This window comes from Acinonyx jubatus, chromosome D4 (assembly GCF_027475565.1).
Source record: "Acinonyx jubatus isolate Ajub_Pintada_27869175 chromosome D4, VMU_Ajub_asm_v1.0, whole genome shotgun sequence".
Lineage (NCBI taxonomy): Eukaryota > Metazoa > Chordata > Mammalia > Carnivora > Felidae > Acinonyx > Acinonyx jubatus.
The window spans coordinates 20,526,169-20,541,145 of NC_069391.1; the positions used below are offsets into that span (position 1 = coordinate 20,526,169).

General features: G+C 55.0%; 1 protein-coding gene across 8 annotated transcripts in view; it reads right to left on the reverse strand.

Annotated features, from left to right (window-relative positions):
* RGS3 (regulator of G protein signaling 3) overlaps window positions 1–14,977 on the reverse strand; it is a 139,898-nt gene that overhangs the window by 11,657 nt on the left and 113,264 nt on the right. For 7 of the 8 annotated variants that reach the window (XM_027034879.2, XM_027034880.2, XM_027034881.2 and 4 more), the window contains one exon: window positions 2,831–3,769. In XM_027034879.2, coding sequence (XP_026890680.1) covers window positions 2,831–3,769 — 939 coding nt within the window. Of the gene's footprint in view, window positions 1–2,830; window positions 3,770–6,893; window positions 7,836–14,977 lie in introns of those variants that run through there. The other variant, XM_027034886.2, reaches the window with a different exon arrangement.

Here is a 14,977-nt window from a genome sequence, read left to right on the forward strand (position 1 = left end):
GTGAGGCCACTGTCCAGCTCCAGCACTGTGTGCTCCGTGGCCTGGGACAGAACACCTCTCCCTCAGCCTCAGCCTCCCCGCTGGAGGACAAGTACGGGGGGTCCCACCTTACAGCAATGTTATGAAGGCCAGAAAAGGGAGCTGGAGGCACTTTGTGAATGTTGCCATAACTGTCACCACTCTCACTCCTGCTTTCTCGTCCTCATCATCAGCCACGATTCCCATTTATGAGACATCCAGCAAGCGCTAAGTAGCAGCACTGCCCTAAACACTTTACCCAAGTCAGGCTATTTAATCTTGCCAACAACCCTACAAAGGAGGTATTATTACCATACCCATTTCGCTGATGAAGAAACTGAGGTTCAGAGAAGGACAGGGATTTGCCCAAGGCCAACTGCCAGTGAGGGATAGAGCGAGGGGCTTGCCCGGCTTAGACCTCAAGGGCAGCGTTCTTCCTGAGGCCGACTGGCTGGAGTAAGCAGGATGTACACGAAGACGGACCCGAAGCTGGGTAAGTGGAAGCCACAAAACGGCAGCCACCATAGGGCAGTCTCTGAGGCCCCCGCCAGCTCAGTCACTCAAGCCCAAGAAAGGAAACAAGAGGCCAAAAGCGGGTGGGGAAGAAAGGATGCTAGTGAAAACCTTGGGCTCCCAAAGGAGGATGCTGAAACAGGACAGAGCTGGTCTGGGATGCTGGACACCCCACACAGAAGTCATCTGCCCCCAAATAGGAGCTGAGTTCAGCTGGTTTGGGGAACTAGAAGTGTGTGCATGAATGTGTATGAATTTGTCTGTATATAAATATTTGTATTTACATGCAGAACAGAACTTGGAAGGGTCTTGGAGAGAGGGTGCGGAGTCAGGATCAGGGGGCCCGGCAGGCAGTGAGGCCTGGGACCTCGGCACCCTCAAGATGGGAGTGGCCAGGCCTGGTCTGAGTGAGCCTGAGGCCTCACCTGGGTAGGGCACAGTTCTGAACCCTCTCTTATAGTAGCTGCATCAAGAAATGGCCTAAGATGGTGATACTCAAACTATGGGGAACATCACAGTCTCTGGGGGAGCTTGTTTCAAATGCAGGGCCTGGGCACCACCTGCTGGAAATTCTGATTCCAGAAGTCTAGGGTTGGACACTTCAAAATCTATGTATTATTAACCTCTTCCCGGTGATTACAGGGCACATCAAAGTGAGAATCACATATGTTTGCTGATGAGGAAACAGATCCAGCCCCCGTCCCTTTGGGATTTAGTTCTAATTCCTGGGCCCAAAGTTTAAGGCCCTTTTCTGGGGGTTCCAGCCTGCCTTTCCAGTCCAACTGCCTTGCAGAAGGTGTCCTCCTAAGTGCCAAGTTGGCCTTATTGCTAGTGGCTGAGGCTAAGAAGGCCTCTGGGGCCATGTCCCAGCTCGGTGGGGAAATGTGCTGGAATCCATTAGTCATGTCTGCCATGGGTGTGGAGGCAGGAATGGCAGTCCGATTGCCATGTATCTGCCATCCCTGCACTTTAGGAATCCTCTGCTCTAGCCAAACTGGCTTCTACAGACAGTTTGTCCAGGCCACGTCCACTTACAGAGAATGCCCGTCTCATCTTCTCTTTATTCTACAGCTGCTCAACCATCAAGGCTGAGCCGAGGGGCATCTTTCTCTGGAAGCTTTCCATGATGCCCCTAGACCCTGAGGTCTTTCCTCCTTGAACTCCCACGTCGCTGGGGGTCAGCTGCCCTCCGTGGGCCCTGGCCACCCCCACCCACCCAGCTCACAACATTGTCATAACAACACCTTGCACTGCGCTGGCTGCTAGCACCTCACCAGCATCTACGAGCTCCTGTGCTAATGTCACCATCAGGCACCAGGTTCTTCTGTTCCATCCTCAACCATCCTGGGACATGAGTGCAATTAGTCTCTGCTTTTCACAGAACGACACTAAGGCTCAGAGGAGCCAAATGACTCACCCAAGGCCACACAGTAAATAAGAGACAGAGCCCAGGCTCAAGCTGGCTGGTGGGCTTCGAGGCCATGGTGCAATCTTTTCACTGCTGGGCCATCTTCCCGACCCACACAGATAACTCATTCCTCACAAGTTGAGATCAGCCTCGCAGATAACTGGGGCCCTGCAGTGGCACAGAGCACAGGGCCTGGCACACAGCAGGAAATCAATAAACGCTTATTCATCTATTTATAAATATTTGCAAGAGGTGAATAGCATGGTGCTTAAGAGCTCCAGCCCCGGAGCCAGACTCTAATTCTGGTTCAGACAGTTATAAACCGTGTGGCCTGGTGCCAAGGGAGATAACCGCTCGGTGCCTCGGTTTCCCCACCTGTGGGGAACACCAATGGTATCTACTTCCTAGGCTGTTGTGAGCATTAGTGAGGTCGCATAAAATCGCTTAGAACAATGCCAGCACAGGGGGAATATGTGCTGTCGTTGTTGGCTGATGGATTTCCAGTAGGGCGAGGCCTGGACCTAGTCTAAATTATTCTACTACAGGAGACAGCTCTCCAGCTAACGTCTCAGACCTTTTTGATCCAAACGCACAATGTCCTGGGCGAGGCCACACCTACCCTACTTTCGGCGAGGACCCCCAAACCAGAGGAGCTGTAAAAACACAGCATCTGGAGTCACAGAGTCACGGGCTTAAGTCTAGGTGCTGCCTTCTTGGTCTCTCCATGCCTCAGCTTTATTTTCCGTCAAATGGGTAGAAGGCTCCCTGGAAGGCTTAGAGGGGCGCAGGGGTGGGACAGCGAATGCTCATACCCTGCAGCTCTGGGATCCACCTCCCTCCTCCCTACCGCCTCATTTATTACCCACTCCCACCCACCCGCGGCCTTCTCACCTTCCTGTGTCCTGTGAAAAAGAGGGAAAGGTGGTGCATGGAGCCACCGTTGCGGCCCAGTTCCTTCTTGAGGGTGCGGGGCGAGGGCATGGCCCAGGTGGACGCAGTGCCCTCCCCGTCCGAGCAGTGCAAGGTAGTGTCAGAGGCGAAGCAGGGCCCGCGGGCTTCCTGCAGCAGGCTGCCCTCGCTGTGTGTCCGGCGACGCAGGGAGTTCTGCACCCTCAGGGAGAGGCCCCCCTCGGCAGCCTGGCCCGCCTCGATCATGCTGCTGCGCTTGGCCTCATGGTGCTCTCCGTAGTTGTCATCACTTGTGTCCTCCTCTTCTTCCTCCTCGTCCCCCTCGTCCCCCTCCTCAGCCTCTTCTGCATCCTCCTCAAAGCCCAGGCCGCCCCCTTCCGCCCCGGCCTTCTGGCTGTAGGCGCTATCCAGCCGGACCTCGGGGATCACGAAGGTTGGCCTGGAGGCCACAGGCAGATCTCCAGGGGCTGCTGGCGGGTCCCCAGAGCTTGTGGTCTCCTCAGCTGGCAGGGGGACCTGATCTTGACAGGGCTCAAGCTCCTGAGCAGGGGGGTCCCGGATGACAGGGAGGTCTTGGCTGACTTGAGGGTCTTGGCTTGGAGGGGGTTCTTGACTAGTAGGAAGGTCCTGGCAAGGAGGGAGGGCAGGGGGTTCCTGGCATGGTGGGGAGTCCTTGCTTGGCCAGGGCTCCTGGCCTGGAGGAGGTTCCTTGCAGGAAGGTGAGTCTTTGCTGGACAGCGGTTCTTGGCCAAGAGAAGGTTCCTGGACAGAAGAGGACTCCTTATTGGGTGGAAAGTCTTGTCCTGAAGGAGGCTCCTGGCCAGAAGAGGGGTCCTTGTTGGGTGGGGGGTCTTCGGCACCCAGCTCCTTCCCTTCCTCCAAGGGCATCTCTCTCTTCTCATCCGCCTCTGGCTCAAACATCTGGGATACAAGAAGCAAACAAGAAAAGCTCAGAATGAGAGGCTATGAGATGCCAGGCACCGTGCATGAGCCAGCATCACAGAGGCCGAAATAAATCAGGCAAAGGCCTGAACCCCACACCTGACACCCCACAGTCTAAAAGCTAAAGTGCCAAATGGAAACCTGAAAGCCCCTTTGGCTTAGCTGTACACGGGTTCCCACCCTTCTCTCCTTGCTTGAATCTTCTGTCTGCTCTATCAAAAACGTGGTTGGTCATTTAGTGGGAGAAGGAGGAGAGGTAACCATGATTTTCTGGCTCCTATGGTGTGCCAGGGTCACGCCAGATTAAACACTCCTCTTGTATTGTCTTCCCAGCAGCCCCCTAAAGGAAGTGTCATGGTGTCCCTGTTAGTAAAGGAGGAGCCAGGCAGTCTCTGCCTTCATCTCGACCAACTCAAGTCCCAAGTCAGAGCAATCACAAAGTGATAGAAGCTTAGACCTGGCCAAAGGGTATCTTCTATCCGAGCTAAAGTTCTAAAAAATCCTATTCAAACCAGACTCGCTCTGAATATTGAGGTATCTCTCTCTCTCTCTTCTTTTTTAATGTTTATTTATTCTTGCAGGAGAGAGAGACAGAGTGTGAATGGGGGAAGGGGCAGAGAGAGAGGGGGACACAGAATCTGAGGCAGGGTCCGGGCTCTGAGGTGGCAGCACAGAGCCCGATGCGGGGCTCGAACCTACAAGCCACGAGATCGTGACCTTAGTCGAAGTCGGACGCCTAACTGACTGAGCCACCCAGGCGCCCCTTTAAGTATCTCTTTGAAACCAGTAAACTGGAATAAAATCAGAACTTCAAAATATTGCCCTATTTGGACTAAACAGATGTCCCAGGCACATGGGACCTCGCTGAGGGATCCTTCACCCAGTGATTTTCAAACTGTGTTTGGAGGAACCTCAGGAGTTCTGCACAGCAAAGAAAGCATTTCCTGTCTGACATACAACCCTCAGAACCCTTGAAGTTTTTGCTGGATTCCTACAGACTTCATTTGCAAAGGGAAAAATAGGGCCCTTGATGAAGTCCGAAAGGCAGCTTGCTCACAGGAACACTGGGGCTCGGAGAAGGCCAGGCACGCTAAGGCCACACAGGGGAAGCAGGTCTCGAGGCCGGGCTGGGCCCCTCATCACACTCGAGGATTTGGAATGTTGGAATGAGAACTATCTGGAATCCAGGTTTCACCCATCAAGAGGCCACAGCTGTCTCATGAAGGAGAAAGTGGCCACGCATTCCTGGCCACACGTGCACGTGTGTGTGCCCACACGCGCACGCGCGCGTGGACACTGGCTGAGAATCTGAGAGGTAAGTACTCCTAGAACATAGGTTAGGAGCTCTCATTGTAGAGACCGTTAATGTCCATTTGACGGATGACAATACTGAGCGCAAACAGCAGTGACTTTCCCAGTATGGCACAAGCTGCCCGGGACCGAAAGGTATGCCCAAAGCAGAGAAATCTTTTAAGCCCTGGGGAGTGTGTGACAGTGAAGCCCCAGCCAGGCTCGTATCTGGGAGTCCGTGGCCCCAGTGGTAGGGTGCTGCCCACACGTGTCAGGGGTCCCACTGACATCTGGGAGCACCAGGGATGTGAGAGCACAGTGTGGGTAAGAGCCACTGCCTGGGAGCGGGAAAGTGAAAGGTGTCCCCCCACCACGCCACCCCAGTGGAGAGGGAACTGAGCAAGGTAGCATGGAGGACCTCAGAGGACTCTAGGATGATCTGGTCAGGGTTTGGTTCTCAGGCACAGCCAAAGACCCTCTTGGGAAGGATTGTACCCTCCACCCAGGGACTGCTCAGACCCCAAAACGGCAGTGATCCCAAGTCTGCAGCACACAGAGGGGGAGGCTGAGGCCCAGAGAGGGCGAATCACACAGCGGGACTAGGGAAAGCCAGTCACTAAACCCTCCGGGTCTCAAGGTCTCCACCCATTAACTGAGATAACCAACATGCCCAAGTGACAAACCAGGAGAATATACCATAGAGAGTATAAAGTTTTGTTTTTTTTTTTTAAAGTAGGCTCCACGCCCAATGTGGGGCTTGAACTCAAAACCCCAAGGTCAAGAGCTGAATGTTCTACCCACTGAGCCAGCCAGGCTCCCCAAAAGTATAAAAGTCTTCAACGGGATACTGGTGGTGGTATCAGTGGTGACTAAACAGCGGATCTAAAGGGAAACGCTCAAGTCACGAACCTCAAATAGTGGCACATCTTGCCCATGGACCCCTGGAAGCAAACTTGGCCAGATAGCCAGAATCAAAGTTGGTGATTGTGATGACAGGCCTCTTAGTCCAGAAATCTCATCTGGAAACTAAGGTCTGTGCTTTAGCTTCATCAGACTGTTCCCAGGGAGAGAGACAGCCCCCCTGCTGACTGACAGCCCAGCCCGGAACAGTGACCTAGAGACAAGTCCCCAAACACCCGCACCAATCGGCTGCTCCTGCTAGGCTGGGGTTGGAGCAAGGCCTCTGGCTCCTTCTTTCCAGCTCCGTTTCTGATCTCATTCCAGAGCAGCCCAGTCCTCCGCCCCTCACCCCACCCGCAGGGAAGCATTCTCCTCCAGAAAAACAAACAGCCAGCCCCCCCATTCACCCACATTCAGTCCCCCTCCCCCTGGGCCAGACCCCGCCCCCCCCCCCCCCCCCACCTGGAAGGACCCACAGAAGGAAGCAGCAACCCGTGCTCCTCAGGGCCTGGCACGGAGTGGCCCTGACGGGGTGGGGGGTGGGGGGGAGCAGGGCGCATTTCCCCTTTCCTGGGGGTGGGGGTGGGGCCGGGCCCTTCCCAGCGGTGACAGAGCCTGAGCCCGCCTACCCCTCCTACCCCTCCGAAAGCGCAGCCACAGACCCAAAACCAGAAATGCAAGTCAGCCAGCCTCTGCCAATCCTGCCCCAAACGGAGGCCAAACCAAACAAAGCCAGAAGGGGAAGTGCCCCTGTCCCCATCCCCCCACCCTCGCCCCAGGCAGCAGAGAAACCACCCGACGAGCTCTCAGGGCTCCCAGGGTGCCCAGGGAGCTGCGTTCGCATGTCAGTGGTGTCACCCTCCGGCTGGGCACCTCTGGCAAGCCTCTTGCCCTCTTGGCCCCATCTCCTCACCTGGAGCAGGGCCACGACATCACACTGGACTCAGAAGAGTCACACTGGCCCAGAAGAGGCATTTGATAACATGGCGGCTATCGTCAGTCCAGTCTTATTTTACAGATGGGGAAACTGAGGTCTCAGAAGCTAAGGGAATGACCTAAGAAATTGAAGGCTGATTTAGTATTAGCACTCATGTCTCCTGGCTTCGTTGGGCCCTTATACACAAGTATGGTGGACCCAGGAGTCGACACAAGTGAATACTACCTGAGGCCCCTCACCTGGGCCCCCCCCCCCCACACACACAGGGCAGATACTCGCAAAGAAGGACCTGAGCTCTCTGGCTCCTTCCTGTGCTCCAGGACCAGGTTTGTGTGAATGCCCAGATAGGTTTGGTCAGGCCAGTGTTCCTGGGAGAGCTGGGGTTGGGAGTGCCTTGGGGAAGGCAGGTTCTGGAGCAAATATAGGAAATCTCAGAAATTTCGGCAGGGGGGAGGGGTGGCAAGTGAAGGAATTAGGACAGAAAAAGAGATAAAGGTGAGAGCATGTCACAATGGATGCCAGATGCGGGACTGTCCTATGAGGAACAGAGTGACACCTGCAGAGCCCTGCTACGTCAGAACTGCTCGGAGCAGCAGCGTGAGCAGGGTATGGGGGTGGGGGAAGGGCTACGGGGACACGCATGCATACAAACACACAAGCGTTCGTTCATTCTCCAGGCACTGAGTAAGGCCCTGAGAGGACAGATGGGGACAAGTCAGACACAATCCCTGCCCTCAGTTGAGCAGAAAAAACAGAGGCTGGACAACTGGTCCTGGCGCGTCTGGTGAGTACTCTGACGGGGGAGGCAGCAGCAGCTGGCAAAACCCAGTTAGGCAGCTTTGCAACAGGTTGGGGTGATAAGAATCCGGCCACGGTGCTCCAGAGAGATCGGCCTGCTGGCCCAGGGCTTTGGGTCCACAGTGCCCTGTGCAGCTAGCTGTCCCCTTGCTGTGGGGAGTCTGTATCTCTCCCATCCATCACTTCTTTGGCTTGGCTGGACCAGTGTGAATTCTGTCCTTGTCTTGCCTGCTAGAAGCACACAGGAAATGAGCCAGGCCCTCCAAACGAAGCTGCTGTTTGGGATCTGATCAAACCCTGCCCCCAGTCCAATCCAGGACTCAGAACAGGCTGGGAAGGGTGGCAGGTAGGACTCCCAGAGCATCTCCTGGGCCCCAGAGCCCTCCCACCCCTATACCTGCTACTGGGGTAGGAGGGTGGCAGCGAGCTCCTGGAAGTGACTTGCCCAATGTCACACAGCTACTAAATGTGGAGCCAGGTCTGCTGACCCCAGAGTCAACCTGCAGCTCTCACTCTGAGATGACTCATCACATCCACCACAGATGCCGGGCTCTGTATCTGCCCTCAAAAACCACTTCCTGCACTGGCGCGGGAGGTGGGGGTTGAGAATTGGGGTTTGCCTTTGTCTCCGGGTCACGCTTACACAGCTAGGATTTTACAGAGAGAGCGCTGGACATAAAGCCAGAAGACCTGGGCTGGAATCCTCCCTCCATCCTTTGCTAGCTGTGCGACCAGGCTATCGCGTCTGGTTTTCTCAGCCATGAAATGGGCCATGAAGTGAGGACACTTCCTGCCACACGCCCCATCCCCCTCCCAGAGGGCTGAGGGGACCAAGTCTCAGAAAGGACAGGAAAGTGCTCTGTCAACTGGAAAGTCGCCAGAGAAAGGGAGAGGTTACTCGAATTCCTGCCCAGCGTCTCAGACCTCCAGGCTTGACTTTTGAGACGGGGTTGCTCCTTCAAGTTTGGCATGTTCTGGGCTCCTGAGCAGCTCCCTGGCTTCTGGGTCCCTGGCATGGTGCTGGCTTCCAGGAACCTCAGCTGCCTGGCCAACGCTTAGCTCCCCCATCCCAGCCTCGGTGCAGCTCCTCAGCCTGATTTCTTGACACGGAGAGGCTGGAGCCACCCCCGGCTCTGCCTCTGCCTGCCAGCTCAGGGCCTCCCGGCAGCTGTCCTCCTCCCCTGTCCCCAACCTGGCAGTTTTGGCACCGAACACGGAGGAGACAGATGACACCTTCCAGTGGAGAGAGCTCTGGAGACTGAGCCCCACCGCACTCACTGGCTGGGTGACCTCAGGTATAGCCTCTCTGAGCCTCAGTTTCCTCAGCTGTAACATGGGATTCCTAACAGCTCCCCGGTGCTGCAGGAGGCGTGCTGAGCTGGTGTGCACCCACAGCGTGGCACTGCGTGGCCACACAAAGCGCTGGAATGGCAGCCACGACCACTGCAGGACCACCCATCATCGACATCTCTCTCCTTGGATTTGCTCCCACCCATCTGACAACCCCATGAGGTCATGAGCCTCTTGGCCTGTCCGTGGGAACCTGTCCCAGGCTCCTGCCCCTCTCAGTCCTGCCTACTCCCTTGTGCACCCATCCGCTCCCCTGGGGTTCAGTCACCATCCGTGCCATCTCGCCACCCCCGAGCCCACACTGCCGGCTCCGACCTGTCTCCTGAGTCTAGATTCCAGAGGTGAGTGTTCACCAAGTACTCATGAAGCAGCGCTGCTCCAGAACACTGTCCTAGGCATTGTGGGCACAATGGGAAATGAGAGAGACACAATCCCTGTCCTGGGGAGCTTCCAGGCCAGAGAGGAAGGACTGACATGAGCCACATTGTCGGTCGGTCACCCACAGAAACATGTAATAGATGCAAAGTGTGATCGCTGATGGGCAGGAAAACCATAGAGTGCCACAGGAGAGAATGCAGCGCCATGTGGGAAAGGCCACTCTGCAATGACACTGAGCCCCAGATCTGCTCGATGGGCGGGAGAGGGCTCACCAGGGACGCTTGTGCAGTGGGGGAAAGGAGGCCTGTGTGGCTAGAGCCCAGGCACAGAGATAGAGACCTCCCTCTGCACATCCCGCTGGTGCCCCCAGCTCAACATGCCTCACGCTGAATGCAAGTCCACTCGATCAATGATGCCACCGCCAGCTGCCGAAACCAGGGACCTGGGTTCCACCCTTTCTCCCTTTCCCTTCACTACCACCCCCACTACTCTGGCCAGCCACCAACACCTCCTGATTGTCCCTGGGAATATCTTCAGAATCACTCCCCCGGGGTAGGTTATGCATGTATGGGGTCAGGGAGTATACAGGAACTCTCTATACTTTCTTCTCAATCCCTAAAACTGCTCTAAAAACAAGGTGTATTAGCTTAGAAAACAATAATTTCTCCACTCCCTCCACCTTCACCACCACCACCACCTCCCCCCAGGACACTGTCATCTCCCACCAGAATGGAAGCAGACCTCCCAGCGGCAGCCCAGACCCCTTTAATGGCCATGCCAGGGAGCCTTTTATGCAAATCTGACCCTGTCACTCCCCTGCTTAAAGCCCTGTCAAGGCTCCCCAACGCCCTCCAGGTAAGTCCCAATCCTGTAGCCCTGAGAGAGCCTGGGGTCTGTCTTCCTCTGACTTCACCTCCTACCACTACCCATCTTAAGTGTTTGATGAGAATGAATGGATGGATGAATGGATGAAGGAAGGAAGGAATGGGCAATCCAGTGAATGTCACAGGACCATCTAGACTCTTAGGACCTAAAGTGTGGCCCCTGAACCAGCAGTAGCAACAGCAGCTGGAACCTCACATGAAATAGAGAATCTTAAGGCCTCAACCGACAGCTCCTGGTTCAGAATCTGCCTTTTACCAAGATTCCGAGAGATTAATTTGCACGTTAAAAATAGCACTGATCCAGACTATTGGTTCTCAAAAGAGAGGTACACTTTAGAATCACCGGTGGAGCATTTTAAAAATATCTGTATCTGGGCTCAATTCCAGACTTACTGGATAAGATTCCCTGAGAGTAGAGCTGGTATCTTGACTTCTTGCTAACTCCACAGATAATTCTGGGGAGCAGCCCCAGTTAACAGATAAGGTGAGTGGGACCCAGAGAAGGGAGGCAATGTGCCCGAGGCCATACAACAGAATCAGGACGAGAATGCGGACCAGAACTTAGTGCAGGACCAGTCCCAACAAACACCGCTCCCGCCATAACGGAGGCCCACGCAGGAAAGGCATGACCTCAGCAGCCCCTCGTCCCCAGATAAGGAGCTGGCAAGCTCCCTCGCAAGCTACCCATTCGTGTTTCCTATTAACAGAGGCCCAAATCCAGGAGAGAAAGGAAGGAGGAATTTGAATACAGATGGAAAATTCTCCATCCCTAAAGGATCCCATGACTACACTCATGGGTCTGTTGGGGACTCAGGACGGCAACACATCACAACAGGGAGCATACCTGTTGACTGAAAGCAACAGTGAGGCACAGAGGAGAAGCAGCTCTTCCAGTCCAGAAACTCGGGACGAAGCCAACACACAGGGAAGAAGAACCCTGAGGAATGAGAACTGAGGCGAACCCTCTTAGAAGCTTCCTTACTCTTGGTACAGCTACCTGGGTAAGCCAGAAGGACATGTCCTCAGGCCTGGACTTTGGTGCTTTGATGGGATGCCCGGCACCATCCTGCACGCCCAGCTTCTCACTGGGCAGGGAAAGCAGTTCCCGAGGTATGAGTTTCCAGGACAAAGCTCCCCTGTCCGCACCTTGCCAAGCTCCTTGCTTTGGGTCCCAGATGCCACTGCTTCAGTGCGTGGGGGTGGCCTGGATTGGTGGCCCCCCACAGCCCAAAGACCCCTGCCACACACCTCGGCCCTCTTCTCTCCTGAAAGCTGTAAGAGTGGAGAGCAGGGCTGTCCCAGCTGCTTCCTGTCCCCACAGGGACCCGTGCCTCCGTGGGAAGGAGAGCGCCAAGCCCCGGGGGCCTCTCCTGCCCCCGGGCTCTCTGCTCAGAACCAGCCCCCTGAGGGCCCTGCCACCATTCCCCTTCCCACCTGGCACCCCTTTCTCTGCCCGGTCCACATGTGTGTCCGCATGGACTCACTTTCCTATTGCGTCCCCCTCCTCAAGTGCATCTCCTTCCCATCCTCTGGAGCCCAGTGAAATGCTCCTTGGGATGCCCTGGCTAGGGGGCTCTCTGTATTCCTGCCAGTGCCCGGCCTGCCCTGCTCTCAGGGTCCTGGGCATGCCCTGTTTTGGCTCATCAAGATTATGTCCCCGGCTCACTCCCTCCCAACCCCACCCCCAGAGTTACTCAGCGAATACCTACAGATCTCCAGCCATGTGCCAGGGCCTGTGCGGGGCAAACAGTGACAAGACACCTTCCCTTCCCGGAAGGTGCTGATCTATGGGGCAGAGAGCCAGGTGAAGGACCCGCGTCAACCCCCCACACGCCCATTGCTCCCCCAGGGGGCTGTGGAAGCACAGAGGCAGCAGGAAAGATGGGGATGGCTCTTGGAGGAAGTAATGGGGACAGGGATGGGAGAGGATGTCCGGGCCAGAGACAGAGATAGCATGGAACATTCGAGGAAGTGCAGGTGGTTTCATGGAACAGAAGCATGGATATGGTAAAGAATTTGGACTTGGACTTGGACTTGGACCCTGAGAGCAGTGTTTACGTGCTGCTGTAGAGATAGGGGAGGTGGAGCCAGAGATGATGGAAACAGAAAACAAAGAAAAGGATATGGGGGAGAGAGGAAGAAAGAAACCATAAATTGAGTGTCTACCAAATGCCGACACTGACGGTTGCTTTCCATACACTCTTGCACCCCAGCAACCCTGTGTGTAGGGACCATTGGCCCGATTTGGCAAATGAGGAAAATGAGACTCAGAGAGGTTAAGGTAACATGCAAGATCACAAAGCAAGTGAGCAGAGGAGTCGAACTGAAACCATGGTCAGCCTGGCTCCAAAGCCCTTTCTCTTTCTACTACCCCATGGCCTCCTTTCCTCCTTTCTTGCCCCTTCACCGCCCTTCCTCACCCCCTCCCTCCCAAGCACCCATCTGGGCCAGGCACTGTGCTAGGCACAGTGAGCGATACCAGACTCAGGGGCCCTGCTCATACCACAAACTGCTGGAGACCGAGGGACAGGTGTCTGACTCGCCTGGCGGGGGGTAGGGTGGGGTAGAATTCCACACATCTGGTGACCTTCCCAAACCGTCTCCCTCCAGAGACCACTTCATGCGCAGGGTGAGCCAGAAGCATGTGGCTTCTCTGTGATATTCTATGCTGGGCTGATCAAACAAAAAAGCTCCGCCAAGCTGGGAGGACCCCAGGGAAGGGCACAAATAGCACTGTGGTCGTGAGACCAGGATTGGGAATCAGGCAGGCCTGGGGTCCAATCTCACTTCCTAACCCTGTGGCTGAGTCAGGGGGCACAGCAGTGCTCAGCCCACTGGGGGGCCCTCCCTCTCTACCGCTTGGCTCTCCCTCCTAGCAGGTACAGGGACCAACCCGAAATCTCAGGCTTCACTCCAAGCAACAGCTCTGAGAAGAGAGGTGCCTTCAGAGCTGGGGGTCGTGGGTGGGGGAAGCCTAATGCTGGTGAAGAACTGAGGTCTGGAGACAGACAAACCCAGGTTCATGTCCTGACTCTGACACTTCCTAGCTAGGTGCCTTTAACCTCTGGACAGGCTGCTTAACCGATTCAAGGTTCAGTTTTCTTATCTGTAAGTGGTGATGTAAGTCACGACTACCTACATCACGGCATTGTTGGGAGGTAATCCACATAGTAAGTGTTCAATGAACATTTCCAATTCCTGTAATCAGACTTATTACTGTCATCACAGAGATCACCAGTCTCCTACCTTGCATCCCACTCTGGGAGAGGACACTTGGCACATTCTTCCCCCTAAGGTGGGGGCACTGTTATCTGTGCATTCCAGGGGAGGAAACTGAGGCCCGTAACAAAGGCCCTGGAGGCTGGAGAGGTAGCTGAGCCTGGGCTCGGTTTCCCCTAGGCTGGGTCAGTCTGGCTCCCTGTGTGGCCCAAGCCAAATCCCTCTCCTCTCCAGGCCACATGTTCTGGAGGGGGTCTGTCCAGCTCTGAATCTCAGCCAGCCTGGAGGAATCAGGGCTCAAGGTATGGTCAGGTCTCCTTGTGGGCACATGGAGGGCAGGAGGAGCAGAAAGCACCCCCTCTTCAGAGACCCCAATGCTTGTCTGTCCGCCCCAGTTCCTAAAATATTCTTCTTTCAGGGCCTTCAGTGCCGGGGCACTGGATGGGGGGAGTTGAGGGAGGAGGCTCTTCCATTCCAGGATGCCAGAATGGGTATCTGGCCACAAGCCACTGGTGGTTACCTCCAAGGCCCTCCCCAGCATGCTGTGACCTCCACCCCTGCCTCTCTGAAGCAGACATGCTTTCTGTTAAGGGGTGACGTTGATGCTGGGTTTATCTGGGGTTGCAGTTCCAAAACCATCCTTCTGGCCTCCTCCTGGCCTGGGACTCTCGCTCTCATCTCCCTCACACGGACCTGATTATATTCCTCTCCTGCTGCAAACCCTTCTATCTCCCTAGGATAGTCCCAGCTCCTTACCCTGTGTGTTCGGCCCCTGCCACCTGACCTCCCGCCACGCCATTTCTCTTCCCCCAGCCAGTCTAAACTAGTTGTAGTTCCCCAAACACACTCCACTCTCAGGCACCTCGAAACCTCTCCTCACTGTACTTCCTACCTAGAACACTCTGCCCTCCCTTGTCCACCGGGCAAACTCCTACTGATCCTTCAAAATTGAGCTCACCCACACGTGTATTGTCCCCTCGACTGCCGACAAAGATGATGATGCCCTAGAGTGAGAGAGGATGGTGTTTTCATTAATTGGATAACCACCCTGAGAAAATGAGTCTTGACCTCACCATCCACCATACATAAGGATCTATTTCAAGTAGATTTTGGATCTAAATATGAAACATAGAACGACAGAATATCTGGAAGATAACATAGAACACACCCGCAACTTGGTAACAGGCAAAGAAACAGGATTCGATCGGCCCTCTCGGTAAAGAAAAAGACTGACAAGTTGGACTGCATTAAGAACTTCTGTACTTCAGAGGATACCCTCGTCAAAAGAATGAAAAGGTAAGACGCAGAGCAAAAGGAGATGTTTGCAATGTCTATATCCCACAATGAAAATATACCCAGAATATTTTTTAAGCTTCCACAAACCAATAAGAAAAAGACAGACAGACAACCCAATAGAAAATGTGGCGGGGG